This window comes from Mugil cephalus, chromosome 4, assembly GCF_022458985.1.
Source record: "Mugil cephalus isolate CIBA_MC_2020 chromosome 4, CIBA_Mcephalus_1.1, whole genome shotgun sequence".
Lineage (NCBI taxonomy): Eukaryota > Metazoa > Chordata > Actinopteri > Mugiliformes > Mugilidae > Mugil > Mugil cephalus.
Genome location: NC_061773.1, coordinates 17,820,188 through 17,837,621, shown reverse-complemented (window position 1 = coordinate 17,837,621; position 17,434 = coordinate 17,820,188). Strand labels below are relative to the sequence as shown.

General features: G+C 41.9%; 2 protein-coding genes across 4 annotated transcripts; one reads left to right on the top strand and one right to left on the bottom strand.

The window, feature by feature from the left end:
• Nucleotides 1-1,314: 1,314 nt before the first annotated feature.
• On the bottom strand, nucleotides 1,315-9,227 carry kctd6a (potassium channel tetramerization domain containing 6a). 3 transcript variants are annotated; one of them, XM_047582250.1, is made up of 6 exons: nucleotides 9,093-9,227; nucleotides 7,070-7,335; nucleotides 6,204-6,329; nucleotides 4,427-4,679; nucleotides 2,244-2,402; nucleotides 1,315-2,144 (listed from the first exon to the last, which is right to left on the bottom strand). In XM_047582250.1, the coding sequence occupies exons 2-6, from the start codon at nucleotides 7,087-7,089 to the stop codon at nucleotides 2,034-2,036; spliced, it is 669 nt and encodes a 222-aa protein (XP_047438206.1). In that variant the 5' UTR covers nucleotides 7,090-7,335; nucleotides 9,093-9,227; the 3' UTR covers nucleotides 1,315-2,033. The 3 variants fall into 3 exon arrangements, with proteins under 3 accessions (XP_047438206.1, XP_047438204.1, XP_047438205.1); XM_047582248.1 differs by having other exon boundaries at nucleotides 6,204-6,373; nucleotides 9,093-9,226; XM_047582249.1 differs by lacking the exon at nucleotides 7,070-7,335 and having other exon boundaries at nucleotides 6,204-6,373; nucleotides 9,093-9,220.
• A 1,869-nt stretch (nucleotides 9,228-11,096) lies between these two features.
• Nucleotides 11,097-17,377, top strand: LOC125006309. The gene is made up of 5 exons (XM_047582246.1): nucleotides 11,097-12,104; nucleotides 13,626-13,787; nucleotides 13,867-14,045; nucleotides 14,154-14,394; nucleotides 14,782-17,377. The coding sequence occupies exons 1-5, from the start codon at nucleotides 11,532-11,534 to the stop codon at nucleotides 15,250-15,252; spliced, it is 1,626 nt and encodes a 541-aa protein (XP_047438202.1). The 5' UTR covers nucleotides 11,097-11,531; the 3' UTR covers nucleotides 15,253-17,377.
• Nucleotides 17,378-17,434: the final 57 nt, after the last annotated feature.

Sequence of the window (17,434 nt, the reverse complement as noted above, 5' to 3'; positions counted from 1 at the left end):
TTTCCAACCGTTAATACAGGGGAAGCATGTCTTGATCTGACTGAGGACACCATTTCGGCACTGTTCGCAAACTCAGGTAGACCTCTTTGCCTCACAAGAGACCTCCCATTGTCTGCTGTGATATTCCATAGTGGGTCCGGTGGGGACACCGGGGGTGGATGGCTCTGCCATTTCACTCCTTCCAAGCCTTCTTGCCGAAGGTTCTCCCTTGGTCCTCCCTCATGGTAAGGCCAAAGGTTTTGGAGCCCATTCATCCTTCATCCCATGACTCTGTGGAGCCCGCTTGGTTGCACTTACTCTGTCCAGTTCGGTCCTTAAGGGCATACATCGCCTGTACTGCTTCCGTTAGGGTTATGGACCAGCTCTTTGTCTGCTTTGGGGGTGCCAGGTGAGGCCATGCCCTGTCCAAGCAGTGCTTGGCCTGTTGGGTTGTCCGGACCATAGCCCTGGTCTATGATGCCGCTGGAGCTGCTGCCCCCAGGGGGGCTGTGGCCCACTCCACCAGGAGGATAGTTAACTTTTGGGCACTTTTCAAGGGGGGTCCCTTAGAGGATGTTTGTGTGGCAGCTGGTTGGGCCTCTTCAGGGACCCTGGTAAGGTTCTATAGGCTGAACGATGTCCTTTACTGTTCTGCAAGCAGGCCAGTGAGCTGGGTGCTCCCTGCCATGCTGGCTTCAGGCTTGATGTTCACCCGGTTGTTGTGTTGATTATTTTGGGCATTATTCTATTCGTATAAACGGGAGGCTTTATTTTTCTTTCCTTATGAGTGTATGACTGTCCTGAGTGGTTTTTGCCTCACTCCTGCCTGACCTTGTTTGGCATACAGTTGACCCATATGGTGGCATGTTGACCTGAAAACCGACCAGCATTCTAGCAGTCAGCTACCAGCTGGCTACAAGAAGACACCAGCTAACTAGCCTCGCCAACAGCAGTAAGCAATATGCGGCACATCATTGGGGTTTTCAAGTGGACACTTTCCTTCACCAGTGTTTCGTTAAGTATGGCCCACGACACCTCAAGAAGGCTTAACAGTGAGTTCCAGCATCCTGGAATCACACCCCTCCATGCTGCCACCACATTAACCATTAGCTTATCCCTTTTTATTGCTATCCACCAAAATACACAATTGTGTCAGTCAGGTGTCTGAGCTACCTCTCTCCCTGGAAAGGAAGGTGTGAGGTGAGGATACAGACCCTGGTAGGTGATGGGTATTGAGGGTACAGGACTGAACCACAACCTGCACACCCAAACACAAAATCAAACTGCAAAACAGTCCACACACAACCTCTTACCAACAAATCGGAGTCACTAAAATTTTACAAATTAGACCTTTAATGTTTATTTACAACCAACATTTAATCATAGACTTTGAGTTATAACCACAGACAGTATAAAGTTTTGTTTGTCTATGGTTATGACACATTTCTTAGGATGTTTTATAGTTTCCTTTACATACACAAAATATTCCAGCCACATATGATAACATGATTCCAAATGATGAGCAGGTTGCCACCATGTTTCCGAAGTTGAAGGATTTAAGAATTCCTTCTTGTTCAGCAACAAGAGCACCAGTGATGTCCATGTCTAGCAGCGAGTGAAGTGACAGATCCGTCTTCTGGATTCCAATTCATCTCAAAGGTGCTGGATATACCTGGTTCTGAGAGGCCAAAAAAAAAAAAAAACTATTGCCACAATGTTAGAAGCTCCTTAGATGCTCCTGTAGCTTTAAGATTGACTGAAGACTGTCCAGAAATGTTTGAACGTATAGTTTCAAAGACAAAGTCAAGTTAAAATCCATCCAAGCATGTATATATATATATATATATATATATATGTAGTGTCAGTCAGTATATATATATATATGTGTGTGTGTGTATGTGCTTTTGTGACATCACAGATTGAACAAATTATTCAAAATGTCACGTCAAAGAGTGCAAAACAAATACAAGACGACAAAACCATCAAGAAAAAAAAAATTAAAAAAACTCTTCAGCCTTTGTCTGAAGACCCAAGTCCATCCTGCTGCTCATCTGTCAGTCGTTGACTTTGCGAGCTCGGCGACAAAACGTCCAGTGATGTTCCACCGTGTTCTCGTTGGCTCGTTCACTCATGTGGTGAACACGCGTATTGCGAATTGTGAAACCCTGAAAACAGAAGGAAACAATGACTGAATAAACTCACCACATGAATTATGTGTTTAATAGATGATGCACAATTTTAACGATGAGACAAAATCCACGCACAGCTTTGGAGATGAAGTCGAGCAGGTGGACACGCAGGCTGACTTCCTGTTGGTGGTCACATGGTCCGAAGGTGAAGGACACCTGGTAGTCTCTGGTGTCCATCATGTGTTTGTTCCACTTTGTGAAACTGCAGGAGATGGCCTCCAACACTGCATGGACCTAAAGAAAGAAAGAAAAACAAAAGGAGTCATGTGACTGTTTGAAATGTAATAGAGAGAGAAATTAGATAAGAGATTAGATTAGGAGCTCAGTGCACCATCACTCTGCAGCCTAGGCCTAGGCCAGCATAACTAAGGGATGGTTCAGCGGTGCCTGATCCAGCCCCAACTATAAGCTTCATCAAAAAAGAAAGTGTTAAGTCTGACCTTAGAAGAAGAGAGGGTGCCTGCCTCTCAAACTTAAACTAGGAACTGGTTCCTACTTCCCATTTTACTTTTTTAAATCTAGGAATCATAAGTAAGCCTGCACTTTGAGATCAAAGAGATCTGTTAAAGTGATATTGTACTCTGAGGTCTTTCAGATATGATGGTGCTAGCAAGGCCTTTGCGTAACGAGGAGGAGGATTTTAAATTCTATTCTGTATATAACAGGGAGCTAATGAAAAGAAGCTAAAACAGCAGTAACATGATCCCTCTCGCCAATTCCCATCAATGTTCTTGTTGCAGCATTTTGTATGAACGGGAGGCTTTTTAAAGAGCTACTTGGAGCCAGGCAGTGATCAATTACAGTAAACCAGCCTGGAAGACACAAATGCATGAAAAACTAAAAACAATGTGTTCGCATACAGTGGTGTGAAAAAGTGTTCATGATTTCTTATTTTTTTTGCATGTTTGTCACACCTAAATGTTTCAGATCATCAGACAAATTTAAATATAAGACAAAGATAACACAAGTAAACGCAAATTGCAATTTTTAAATGAAGCATTTTATTATAAAGAAGAAAAAAAATCTAAAGCTAGACATCTTGCCGAGATCCAAAGGAACAAATGAGAAAGAAAGTAACTGAGATCCATCAGTCTGGAAAAGGTTATAAAGCCATTTCTAAAGCTTTGGGACTCCAGTGAACCACAGTGAGAGCCATTATTCACAAATGGAAAAAACGTGGAACAGTGGTGAACCTTCCCAGGAGCAGCCAACCAACTAAAATCACGCCAAGAGCACAGCGACAACTCATCCAAGAGGTCACAAAAGAGCCTACAACAACATCCAAAGAACTGCAGGCCTCACTTGCCTTGAGGTCAGTGTTCATGACTCCACCGTAAGAAAGAGACTGGGCTAAAATGGTCTTAAAGACCAAAACCACTGCTGACCAAAAAGAGCATAAAGGCTTGTCTCAGTTTTGCCATAAAACCTAACTTCTCATTTGTTGAAATATTAATGTTTTTGCTGGTTGTTCCACTGCTCCATGAAAAGAGAGAAATCCAGAGATAGAAGCAGCAAGAAAATAAAATAGCAATCTCAGCGGTCTCCATTCACAGAATAGTTATTACAAATCCAACCAGAAGTTTTTATACTAGGGATGTCAAGATTGGTATGGGAGCCAATTCAGACATTTTTAAAATGATCATATCAGGTTCCAGCAAAGCCTGATATTTTATGGTTTATTTTAAGGGCTGCAATAAACCAAATCACATCCCTGTACCATCAACATGTCTTCTTCTTCTGTTTTAGTGGTAATCTAAGAAGAAGAACAAGATGACCCTGAATCCTGTGACTAATCATATCTGCTCGTTGAAGAAATTTACCCTGAAAAATTGAGCAGGTCAGACTGAAATTTGGAATTTATGCAACATGGATGTTTGGTGAGAAGGTAGTGGGGGATCATCATTCAGTAATACCAACTTAATACAAAAAATAATCATGAAACAGAATCCATGTTGTCCACTTAGGCCACAACAAACACTGGAGACTTCATTTAAAAGAAGAGAAATGTTTCCTGGTGACAGTGTCAAGGAGAAAGGGATAGGGAGTTTATAGCGTTGGATGACCATCTGAAGTAGACAACACAGGTTTTCTGGAACCAAGGTATGAACTACCCCCTCCACACTACATTAAGTTTGATATATCTATTTATTGGACAGAATCCAGTCATTTAGGAGAAGGACAAGGAAGACGAGAAAAGGAATCTACAAGGTTTAGGACAAAAATTAAACTTGTTGGGGACGTCTCCAGCTTGCACTGACCTTGGTGGTGATTGTAAGCTGGGTGATGATGACTGCGACGGGGTTGGAGTACTTGGAGAGCTTCCTGGTGCTGGACAGCTCCACCACCTCCTCGTAGGAGTCGGTCGGGTAGAGCAGCAGAGGCTTGGGCTCTCCCAGGCACTGGATCAGGGGCTCGATCTGATAGAAGTCGGCCTCCTTTCTGAGCAACTCTGTCTCCTTGAAGTCACACGGAAGTGTCAGCTCCGATGTCCGCAGGAAGTTGAGGATGTAGCTGAAACAGCAGGAAGTGAGGGACGGATGAGTTCAAACTGCAGAGCGGACAGTTCTGTTCTAGTCAAGAGGAGAGAGGGAAATCTTAATGTCTGAATGTTTTTTTTTAATTGTCCGTCTTGTTCAAACCTCATATGTTAATAATGTAATATGTAAGAATACGTTATTATTGCCTATTGTCAAACAACAAACAAACATGAAAGGATAGGATACTCACAAACTGTGAGTATAAACTGTGGCACAAACTTAAATTTAATTCCAAAAAAAGAGTAAAACTAACGCATGTTTTAAGAGTGGGGTGAGTACAGATAAACAGCAGGTGAAACTTGATGAGAGTCCAAGTTCTCCACTAAAAATTCTGCTATGTAATTGCAAAAATCTGCAGTTCTTTAACTGGCCACTTGAGGCTGGTTCTAAAAGTGTCTCAGTCCCCACAAATCTACATGTTAAAATGTGCAACTTTATTACAGAAATATAAATGTTTAAAATGGTATCAAATTAAGCATAATGGAACAGCTTCTCCAAAGTGAAGTCAAAGTAAGTAGAGCTCCCCCTGGTGACTGGCTGCAGTATAGGTCATGAGCTCCACCCCCTCTATGTTGGTAGATGGGACTTGGGCCAAACTAAAATACACATCCATTTTTTTCCACAGACGGTTTCTGTCATTTTAGGCAGTTAATATTATGCTGATAAATACTCAAGTGTTAATTTTTCTAATAAGTTTCATTTGAGTTATATACGCTATAGAAACAGGATGCGATATCGCCATGACTACCAGTTGCCATGACAACCGCTCTGTGAAACGGCCCGTAGGACGGTGAGAGGTGAGTAGGAATAAATAAAGGAATAAGTACAGTGTATAATCCAATATTTCTTTGTAAGTGGTAGAGATAGAGCAGAGCTTAGTATTATACGAAAACGTGAGTGAGTGTGGGGGAAATGAAGTCAGGTCATCAATATCGCAGCTCATCCACTCTCAGACCGTAGCATCAGTTTGGCCAGTGCAAGAAATTGGGGATGCATCGTCCATAAATAGACCCCTTTTGTTTCAGTATGCATGATAAAAATTTTTAGTGGGTGGGGCTTAGCTGGAGGCTAAACGAGCCACAGAAATACGTTGTGTAGTAGCAAACTAGTAGATTGCGTAGGCTTTTGGCGGAAGAAAACGTGTTTTTTTTTTTTGTTTGTTTTTTTAAAGCAACCGGAAATACTAATGCATGGTTTATACCTCTGCAGCAATTTGACGCATAGCTACGATAGCAACATAGACCCTACACAGACCCTAACTACGTAGCCTGACGTGTACCTCCCCAGAAATGTAACTATGCATCACAGTGACACAGACTGCAAGACTTGTGATTGATCCACTTTGTAGTAGCATTTTTTAGGGAAGAAGGAGAATAAGAAACACAATGGATATTAATATATGTGCCATCACATCAGCAGACAGAGACAGACACATAGACAGACACAAAGAGACTTAGAGAGAGAGTAATGTGTGTGCCATCGTATCTGCACGTTTTACCGAAACAGCGGGCCGTCGCGGTCGATGAAGTAGTTTCCGTGTGCGTCCCTGACGGTGGGAAAGTTTCCTCTGAACATGGCTCCCAGCATGGAGTCTGGGTATCGCTGCAGCGTAGACAGAGACGTGCTGTAAACACAGCCGCCCACATTCAGAGTCACTGGCTCTCCCATCTGGACACAGCAGGAACAGCAAGCGGAGAGCTAAAAATTCTTTCTCATCACAAACAAATGCATAGCCTGGACCTCGAAAAAGTCGGATTTCTTAGGGTGTTACTGGGGCTTACACCGACCATACGCCCTTTTGTAAAAATATTTTGAAAAATACTGTTTATCAGGTGAGAAAAAGTAAATTCAAATCTCCCTGAATCCACTTACAATAATGCTTTAAAACCAAATGTGATGCCCGGCTGCACATTTTCGCAAGTGCATTAGGATTACTGTAATTACGTCACGGTTTATGAAAGCTGAGACGCTGCGCTTTGCTGCCAACATGGTGTCATTACCATTACCATTTCACTTGCGCCCCTTCTGGAAAGTTATTACACTATCATAACGTACAGTAAACTTTCCACGGCATTCTGAGAAAAAAAATGGGCGAAAGCATTTGCTCACAGGACATTTTCTGACCTTTGTAAAGTCAGCGTAAACAAAAAAGTCCAGATGGACATTTTCAGGTTTAAGTGTTAAAGGGTTTAAGAGTCAAAGACTCGATCTGTAAACACCACCTCCCTAACCCAGTAAATCTTAATGTTTTACATCACGTGGACTTGTTCTTGTCCACAAAAGGAGGTCAAGTCCCACAATGTGACAATATAAACAGATAAATGTCCATGAATAACACACACACACACACACACACACACACACCATGTGACCCAGGTCTCCATTCTCCATGTGCAGCCCTCGGCCAACGTGTCTCGTGCCGTCTCCCTTCAGTTCAGACTGTCGCAAGAGACCGTTTCCATGTTTCCATCAACACATGCAACAAAGAGGGTGAGCGGCTTGTCAGACGGTTGCCATGGAGATATGTTGCAGCCCAGACATCAAAACGCAGCCCGGACCAGCCGTGGTCCGAATAGTCCCGTATCCCCTGATGTGTCCACACACCATCAGCCAGTGAGACAGAGGAGGAGCTGTGGACGCCGTTTCAGAAATTTTAGAAATGAATGAACCGTCCAAAACAGATGAATGAAACTCTCTGCGACTGGTTTCCCGGTCTGCCACTTCAGTTTCGAGCGCAGTGGTTTAAGCAACCAGCAGGAAGCAGCTGTTTCCAGCTCTGAATCAGCGTCACTGAATTATTCAACAACTCAAGAGCCTTTTTTTTTTTTTTTAATGGACATTTTGATTAAAAAGTTAGAATAAGCAAAGCACATGTGTATTAATGATAAGTTAACTTTATACAGTGTCTCAATAATACCATAAAGAGTTTTTACTACTCCTGTCTGAAGCCCCATTTGCACAGTGTTAGTTTTACTTTTTAATTTCTAATAATTGTGGAGGTCGTCTGTGATCTTGATCCCATGTGAATCAGTCATTTCCGTAATTTGTATAGTAAAAATTAAACTGCAAATAAGCTACCATCTTTCTCCTAACACAAAGCTGTGGTTTGTGTTAGGATAAATTTATGTATTTATTTGATTTGCAGCTTTTTTTAGAATTATGTATGCAAGTGTGTATGATAAATTAAAATTTGGAAGGATGTTGGGGTGTAAGGTCAAGATGTCGAACTCTGCAATTATGCAATTATGACAAATTACTAGAGATCAACTCTCCTCCTAGATTTTGCTCCTTTCCTCTTCTAGAGAGGCGGGTAATCAACAAAGCAACCAAGGAATTGTTTTTAGCAAACAATGCAAAATAATACTTCAAAAGATCCATTATCATGCAGTGGACAGATGACGGTATAAGCTGCATTTTTGACAGTTTGGTTTGCTGTCTCACTTATGGATTTACATGTAAAACACATTTGCGAACATTTTGAGACTTAAAAGATCTGCACAAGAGTCAACAAACATGAAAGATGTAAAACTAGAGATAAAATACTGTAGAAATACTACAAATTTCTTTCATAACAAAGTACAGCTGTTTTGAAACGGATACATCTCAAAGTGAATTGAAGTTGAATCTAATTTGGAGCTTGTGAATCAGAAAATCAGTAGCAATGTCCAGCCCTGCTTGAAAGTGACTGACTTATTCTGTGGATGTCCAGGCAACTGGTGTGAGTAGTCTAGTGAAACAGAGATCATCTGAGTGGAGTGAATGTTTCTCAAGTGGCTGTAATGTAAATTAGTATTCCTGGCTACAATTACACCGTGGAGACAAAAGAACCCTCCAGTTAACTCCAAAAGAGATCTAAAAGCACACGTCGGGGGATGTAAACAAAACTGTGTACCAGGAGTTTAGTTAAGCAACACTGAACACAAGGGGTTTAAAAGAGGATTCATTATGTTTTTCATGACCTGCGTAATGAGTGTTTTCATACTATGTATTTTACTAAGTGATATTGCACGAGTTTAATTATTAAAAAAAAAAAAAGGCTTACAGGTAAATAACCTTTAAAGACCTTTATTCCTAATATGAATTAATTATAATCAAATGGAAGATTTAATTATACAAATTAGCTGAACTTTACTTTGCATTTTATTTATAATATTTACAGGTTGTGATGTGAAAACGTCACATAGGTCCCCAAACGAGACAGTTATAAACTTGACAGAAACAGAGATGGTGTTTTAGTTGCAGTATTATCAGCACCAGAGACTGAAGAAAAACTGTCAGTCTGGCTAGAGTTAGATGTTGCTACGTAGTTAGCACTGCGTACACGTAAATAATTCATTAACACCGTCACTTTCAGATTAGATAAAACATTAATAAAGTCCGGTCTTACCTATAACGGGTCCATCCCTGCTACCAGCTGCCTCAACACGAATCAGAGCTGGAGATAAGAGCTGCCAGCTAAACTAGCTAACCCGTCCTGCGGCGTCCATGATTAAAACCGGAAAATGAAGAGGACTTCCGGTAAGACCCGTCAAAATAAAATCTCACAAAATAAGAATCGCTCTTTGAAAGGTGCGAAAAAAACAGATTTATCACACTCACCAGTGTGTCTATGTACACATAAACCTATATACGTATATCTATGGGCGTACACCCTGCACAAGTCGCTAGTCTACCGCAGGGCTAACACAGAGACAAAATCTGTCGCTTTTTAAAGCGACAGACAAAAAGAACAACAAAAAGAGTGCAAGAAAAGTGCACAAATATCTGGCTGCTGCTTGAACATTACAGAGTTGTTAATAAATTATTATCATTATTATTATTTTTAAATAGTTAAAAGAAAAAACAACAGCTAAATGTTGATGGGAAATAATTTTAACCACTAAAAGGACATGAACTAACATCAAACATCAGGATTTGTTCCAGTATTAAAACTTGTTGATGTTTGATGACATGGTTGAGGTGTCGTACAGAGTTTTTTCTTGTTTTAGACATCTCCAGATTAAGGGCCGATGGACCTGTCCAGCCACCACTAAAGGTTTTCTTGTGTACAGCCTTTGAAGGTAGACGAAGAAGTCTCAGTGCCATATAACAAAATTTACTTGTATTTTCTTCATTGTATTCAGAGAGTATCATGCCATTACTTGCTAATGTACAGTATTCTTTATAGATAAAAAAAAAAAAAAAAATGTATACATTTATTTCTGACTTCATGATTAACATGGATTTTATTTTGGGGGAAACAAGACACTAAAATAACCTATGTCCAGTTATGGCCGTAAAATACTCATGTGGGACCCTTGTAAGTTACTGTCTAGAGGTGTGTGTTTTGATTTTGGAGTTGGAGTGGTGACTATCAACACGGAAGCTGTTGTGGCATCTGCAGACCCTGTAAGAAAGATGGCTGGTGGCTGACAGACTGGGAAACAGGAGCCTGGTGCCAAACACACTCAGGTACTGAAACTGAAAACTAGACATATTAAAACATCTGTCTATTACTAAGTTACCTCAGTCATTACAATAAAAGAACTTCCCCCACAGACTAGCATATTAGAGAGATCCCAGTTGTTGATCCAAGTCTGATTTCACCTCTATTTTTCCATTCCATTCAGAAAGTAAGCTAAAAAAAAATGATGTTATCTTTCCATACATACTGTTTGTATTTGTTCAACCTTTCAGTATGAGATTACTCATGCTCATTTTTTGGTTTCATTGTGTTCTCTCTTTTACTTTACTTAAGTTACTCATATGAGACTGACATATACAGAGGCCTACTGGAGAAAAGAGGGCACACTATTGAGGCTGAGGGTTTCCACTTCTGTTCTTCTGCAGAATCACAAGGTGATCCTTGTGATGTTTTGATCAATAGCATAATATATTATTCTAAATGTAAATAACTAGCCCAGTGATTTGTAGCATTGCTTAGATTAATTGTACTATACCAGACAGTAAGTGTATACTTTTTTTCCATTTTGAACAAAATCTTAGAGTGGGTGACCTTTTTTTTTGGCGGTGCATAATCACAGTCCAGTTGGTTCCTCTCAGGGAAGCACTGTAGAGTGTTATGACCTGAGGGACAAACTAGACCACGGACAGTTTGAGGAGGTCAAGCTGTCCGTGGTCTAGTTTGGTCTTTAAAAGACGGAAAAAAACAGAATCACATTTATCTGTTTTATTATAGTACATTCAGTCTACTAATCTTGAAAACCGTCTATTAGATAATAATCACTCACTTGTAAATTGATCAATTGTACATGGTTTTACATGTTAATACATGTCAGTACAGTCTTATACATACTTCCAGTTTTCCTTCTCTTTTGCACTGCTGATTCTGTTGATTTTGTTGGTGTGTTGTGTTTATGTCTGTGTATGTTTTTTACATAAGCTATTGGACACGCGAATTTCCCCCAGGGGATGAATAAACTATTTTTCTCTTCTTCTTCTTCTTCTTTTTTTTTTTTTTAATTTACAGTCGGGACGTGTAGTGAGTACCTCCCGCCGCACGGGGGCGCAGTCAAGGAGCAGTCTATTTACCGAAACACGGAAACTGTTTTGTTTATTAGAGGCTGCATCCGGTTGGTCACATCTCTTCTGTATTTCCAGATGCTCCGGTGATATTTCTACTGAAACCCCGTCTTTATATTTAGTGCGCTGCCTTAAACTATCAAACTAACTTTTCCGCACGCGTTGCTAGGAGCGCTCGGAGCAGTTTAACTTTGTTGCGGCTATTAGCTAGCACGGTTAGCCTGCTGCTCTGTAACCGGAGCTCCCACAGAGTTTTTAATTCCTGCGTATTTTCCTCGTCTGTCTCAAACACTTGGCGGTCATCATGGCGAGTGAAAACGCAGAGACCAACGCGGGGAACGACGAAGAAGCTGGTCCTTCACCGGACTCAAACGAGCACGACTACGCGCACGCTGTGGACGGTGACCTTACTTCAACCGAGGCGCCCGCCTCCCGCACACCGGTCGAGCCTGAACGGGGCGTCCCGGTGCAGCCGGTGGAGCTTCCGGACCCAATCGTAGGGGCAGAGGTGGACTGCCCCGGGAGGAATAATGCAGATGCTGAGACAGAAGCGAACCCCCAACATCTAACAATCCCTGAAGTTGCCGCACACGCGTCCACCGCTCCGCCGCGCGTTGGTCGCCGTCGCTCGAAGCGGCCGGAGGACAACAACTGCTCCTGCTGCAGGCTGGAGTTTGAGCGGCAGGGCCGGTCATTCAACCGGCGGGCGGTGTACACCTTCACCACGCCCGAGACGGTACAGTGGGCTTTCCCCGGAGCGGTGGTCCACGACAAGTCTTTCCTGTGCGAGACCTGCGCCCAGGTCATCAGGAGCAAATGTAAGCGCAAGCAGAGCGGGAAGCGGTCTCTGTGGCTGAAGCCGCCTGCGACCAAACAGGTGTGTGTATGACTTTCATGATTCAACATATTTATAGTCATATGCTCAGTAAAAAATAACAGCTAAGACGGATACAATGACATTATTACTTTGCAAGTATCCCTTATCAACACCACATAAGTAAGACATACAAACATTCAAGGAACAAAATAAAATATAAAAATAACAAAACCCAAAGTAAATTGAATGTTGTTCATGAAGGTTTTGGAGCTCATGCATGGTCTTGATCTCTTTTGAAAGCCAGGACTCCTCTGAAGTTTCTGTCACAAAAGAATAACAATCACGCTAAACGGAATTGTTCTTAAGTAGTCAAAGTTGGTACACAATTAAAAGCTGTGTAGGTTAATCCTATATTAGCTTTTATCAGAAAGCTACTGCTGTCCTATATACGACCCAGTGGAATGTTAAAGTTGTGCTTTTAAATTAAAAACTAAAAATCTGACTTTAGAAAGTGCCCTGTACCTTGTGCCACAGATACCGACAACACGAGTAATGGGGAAGTGAGTCTATTTGCCCTTGGTTTCACACACAGGAATATGAAGAGGTTGTGTTGTGGGCTCTCCTGTTAAACCTGCTCCTGTAAACGTCCTGTGGAGATGATTTGTGCAGCTTTCAATCACAAGTGTAGTACCCAAACCGCACAGTGATCGAGGTGATGGTGACGCTGTCAGCCGTACTTCGGTAAAAGATTTTGGTTGACTTGCCGATTTTCGTCAGCATTTTAAAGAACTACAGTCTTTGCTGTGATATCAGCAGTGGACAGGTGTCATGGCTGATCAGTGAAAAAAAAAAAAAACAACCTACTCCAAAATTGTAGAATTATTTCTACACAATACATAACATGTACATAACATGAAAGTCATTATACACCAGTCAGGCATAACATTATGACCATCTGCATAACATTGTGTAGGTCTCTCTTGAGCCTCCAAAACAGTTGTGACTCATCAGGGAATGGACATGGTCCTTCTGAGGGGGGGCCTGTGGTGTCTGTAAACAGGATGTTGTTAGTGGGGGCCTTTAGGTCCTATAGGTTGAGGGGAGGGGCCTCTGCCGATCATCCCACAGATACTTCATCAGAGTGGGATCTAGTGAATCTGGACACTAGGTCGACACTTTGTGCTGTTTTACAGTTTTTTTTTAGTTATTCTGAAACCATTTTTGTGAGTGTGTTTGTGTCAGGCTGCATCCTGCTCGGGATGGTGGCCGCCATCAAAAAGTGTTATTGGGTGGGATTGTCTGTTCTGGTCTGGTCTAGGTGGTTGGTACATATCTATATATATATATGTATATATATATATATATATATATATGTATAGTACATCCACATGAATCCACAAGGTCCAAACGTTTATCAGCAGAACATTGAATTGTCATAATATGATCAGTGTTATTTACTTCTCCAGTTACTGGTTGTAATGTTGTGGCTGTTGGGTGTATAGTATTAGAGGTTGTGGCTGATGTGAGGGCATGGTCGTGTTTTATAAACATGTAAATATTTTTTTGTGGCTCTAACCACAGGTGAGAGACAAGAAGATGATGGGCCGCAGGATGGGGAAGAAAAGCAAAGCCGCGCTGCTCGTGAGCAAGTCCAGCTACAAGGCTGCTTTCCAGATGCTCTGGTCGGCTAAAGGTGCTCGGAAGCCGATGATGGAGTTCTGGAGGAAACAGCTGAAAGAAGAGGTGAGGGTGGAGGCTGTGCATTCATGATCTCCTGCGTTAAGTCTCTATCTTATCATGCATTATGCTGTTGGTGCTGCAGATGAAGGTGCTGTCACGGTTGCCCGACAGTCCCTTCCACCAGAAAGTGTCGGGCAGGAAACCGCTGTCGTCCTTCCCCTGGCGGCGATGTCTGAACTGGGCCCAGGACAAAGCCCCGCTCGTCGTCACCTGTCTCCGCTCACTGTTCCCCGACGTCAACGCGCTCTACAAAAGCAACCAGTAACCAGATAGCTCCATTTCAGTCTTCACTTCCAGGAGACTGTCATTTGTCTCTGAATCCGCATCTGACCAGATAGTTGAGCTGATCGTCTTTTGTTTTTCTGGCAGTCAGCTGACGGAGGAGCAGGCCTTCACGCTCCTGGAACGCCGGGCCGTGGTGGCGCTTTCCATCCCGCTCTTCACCAGGAACATCTGGAAGAACAACTTCCTGCAGGCCGCCCTGGGGGCCGAGCTGCGGCTGCAGGGCTGCTCCGGCACTGCCCTCGACATCCTGAACACCATGGGGCTGTGCCAGAACAAAGACACCGTCAGGTTACTGCTGCACCGGTTGCGAAACGGCAAGGACATGGTGAGTGTCGGTATCGGCTGCGTGTGTTTATGTGCCTCGGGTCAGCCAGATCTCATAGATTTTTATGTATTTGCATAATTCACAACACCAGAAGTTTGTGTTTGTCATGGTTATTTGTGCTTTTATATTTTTTTACAAACAAGAATGTGAATCAAATGCAAAAATTTTAACATCAACTCTCATCAAATCACCAAACATAGAACCACCTGCCAGTAAATACGGTGTGCAAAACAAAGCTGCAGGTGATGTTTTTTAAAATTACTGGTAAATATTTGTGAATGACTTCAAGTTTAGTTTAATTTACTAGTGTGCAGTGATTGTTTCTGGCCGCACGGGGGCGCTAGAGCAGCTATTAAATATCTAAACTTCATTTTCTGTTCCTGTCAGACATCACAAGATGGAGAACTGGGTTCGCTTAAACAGGAACAAATGAAAGAAGGGATGGGAGAAGTGATGACGGACGTGGAGGATGCAGATACTGAAGAGGAGGAGGAGGAGGAAGAAGAAGATGACGAGGATGAGGAGGAGGAAGAAGAGGAGGAGGAAGAGGAAATGGTGATGGCAGAAGAGGAAGAAGTGGAAGAGCAAGAAGTGCAGGATGGGGTGCAAGAAGAAGAAGAGGACGAGGAGGAAGTAGATCACGCAGCGGAGGAGAAAGTGGAGAAGAAGAGGAGGAAGAAGAAGGCGAAGAAGCAGAAGAAGGAGAGAGGGAAGCGGAAAGCAAAGGAGAGAGAGGTGGAGGAGGATGATGAGGACGAAGAAGGGTCGGAGGAGAAGAAGAGGAGGGTGGTGGTGGTGAGGCTGGGCCTGCTGAAGGGACACTCGGAGGTCGGACGGTCCGACCTGTCGGCGCTCTGAGAGGACGGGCTCTTCCCCTCGGACTCAACCAGCCCCGCCTCCGAGCATAGAGCTGCCCGGGGTCCTGCTCTCTGTCCACTGGGTTCAAAGGCATTCTGGGAATCGTAGGAGTTCAGTAAGTGCTGAGGGAAACTGACGAGAGCTTTACTTGAATTTTTTGTTTCTATTTTATTAAAGAAATAATCAGTTTGAGGCAGAAGTTTGTCCATTTGAGCCCAGAGAAAGACTGAATCACTCCAGTGAGACTGAGACCAACAGTAAAACACTCACAGTGGATTTTCTTTTAACACCTCGCAGTTGTAGGCTTCCCAGATTCACCGACGCCCTGCTTCCATATCTAACGGAGGCGGCTTCAAGAATAGATTTTTCTTCACAAGCCACATTGTTGTCTCATAATTTGTCCAAAAATATAGAAAAAAACCTAAAGTAATTTGGTGTCAACTATACAAGTTAATCTATGGGAATAATATTAAAATCAAGCCACACGTTTCCAGAAGAAATTAACTCATTATGGGAATAAAGTTGTAATTAAAGAAGTTATGAGAGTAAAGGTCTTCAGGAAGAAGTTTGAATGTTGTGTTAGTATTAAAAAAATGATGAATGTTTTTTTTCTTTTTTTCAGTTCACTAGGGAATATTTTCTGCTCTGTATTGAGGAGAAAATAAATAGTAATCACACTTTTAAAAACTGCATTTAAAGGCTCCTGCGCCTTAAATCACATCCAGTAATAGACTCACACACATCATCCAATTAGTTTCATGTCTGTGACTTTAAGAATTCATGAATGAACGTTCTCAAAACCGTCACAGACTTAAGCGTATTCACATAAAAGTAGGACTTTATATCAAAATGTTGCAGCTTGTGTCCTGTAAACTTTACTCTCATAACACTGAGGTCTTTTTCCTGTTGAATAACCGCTGTTACCCCCCTCGTAATATTATTCATTTGTTGTTGTCTATATTACTGCTTGTCCTCTAGAGGCACCAGCTTATTCTGAGTCTGCAAGTGTGAGGCAAACACAAATAAACATCGAGACGACGTTGGTACTTCAAACTCTAGATCGCAAAAAGTATGAAGGGATAAACACCTCATTTAAATGTTGAAAAGTTAGGAGGTGAAAAGGTTACGTTTTGTTTTTTGTTTGTTGTTTAAGCTAATAGCTCCTCTAGTTTGGGTTCGCGGACAGGAAGTCACAGGAATATAAAACAGCTTGATTTTATTTTATTTTATTTTATACAGAACACTGTGATGACTGAACTGTCGGGGCCGTTTCAGTGAACTGTGTGAAAAAAGGACCTGGTGTTTATGGCATTGCTTGTTCTACCTGTTTGTTGGCTTTAGCACACCCCACAAAAGAGATTGAAGACTCGGTATGCTTTGCTTGATGCATCCTTTGTGCCTCTTGCGTTCGTGTCAAAGAACAATTGGTGCGTTAAGACAGTTGCAGGTTTGTTCACATGCTGCAACATGGCAATTGAAACAGATGGAAGTGCACGTGTGTTTGGTTTCCGGGAGCCATGTATTAAAAAAAATAATCCTTATAGGGGGCGATTAATTCATGAGCTCTTCAGGGAAAATGCCAAAAATGTTCAGTCTAAGAATTAAGAACTTTTCTTTTTCCCCTTCATTTTATGGTCCATAACTTCAGCGTGATTCACTCATAATTTCTTTAAAAAAAAGTTTTATTTGGTACCAATTCTAGTTGTTTTTGTTTGCTTTGATTTACTATCTTTTAGTAAAAGCACAGCAAGTCGGCTAATATTCATTTCTAGTTCTGTGACTATAATTGGTACCAGTTTAATTCTTTCTGAGATTATTACAAAATCAATGGCCCACAGTTTAAACAGCCTTTCTGTTGTGTACGCTGAAATATCTCATTGTTTGTCTGAACCTTTCTCTCCCATGGTCAGAACAAAGATGGACCAGTAGACTGTAATATACTTTTAGTTATGAGGATTTTTTTTTTGTTTTTCCTGTTTTCGAGTTTCTTTCAGTGGTAAATGTTTTTTTTTTATTTTCTATGTCTTGAGTTCAGGATGACTGTGATGCTGTGTTGCGAGTCTGGTGCAGAACATCAGAGTCGGGCTGAAAAAACGAAGTCCACCATTAAAAATGTTTAAGGGTTCATCGACTCTTTTCTTTTATTGATTCGGGGCATTATTGATTTATCCGATGGAGAGGA

Bases quoted from the DNA above. Each gene is read 5' to 3' on its own strand.
- kctd6a (XM_047582248.1), bottom strand. From the start codon at position 7,096: ATGGAGAATGGAGACCTGGGTCACATG. The intron at 4,680-6,203 runs GTAAAACGTGCA...CTGCTGTTTCAG, and splicing joins CGCGACGGCCCGCTGTTTCG to CTACATCCTCAACTTCCTGC. The intron at 2,145-2,243 runs GTGCGTGGATTT...TTCTGTTTTCAG, and splicing joins TCGACTTCATCTCCAAAGCT to GGTTTCACAATTCGCAATAC.
- LOC125006309 (XM_047582246.1), top strand. From the start codon at position 11,532: ATGGCGAGTGAAAACGCAGAGACCAACGCGGGGAACGACGAAGAAGCT. The intron at 12,105-13,625 runs GTGTGTGTATGA...CTCTAACCACAG, and splicing joins AGCCGCCTGCGACCAAACAG to GTGAGAGACAAGAAGATGAT. The intron at 13,788-13,866 runs GTGAGGGTGGAG...TTGGTGCTGCAG, and splicing joins GGAAACAGCTGAAAGAAGAG to ATGAAGGTGCTGTCACGGTT.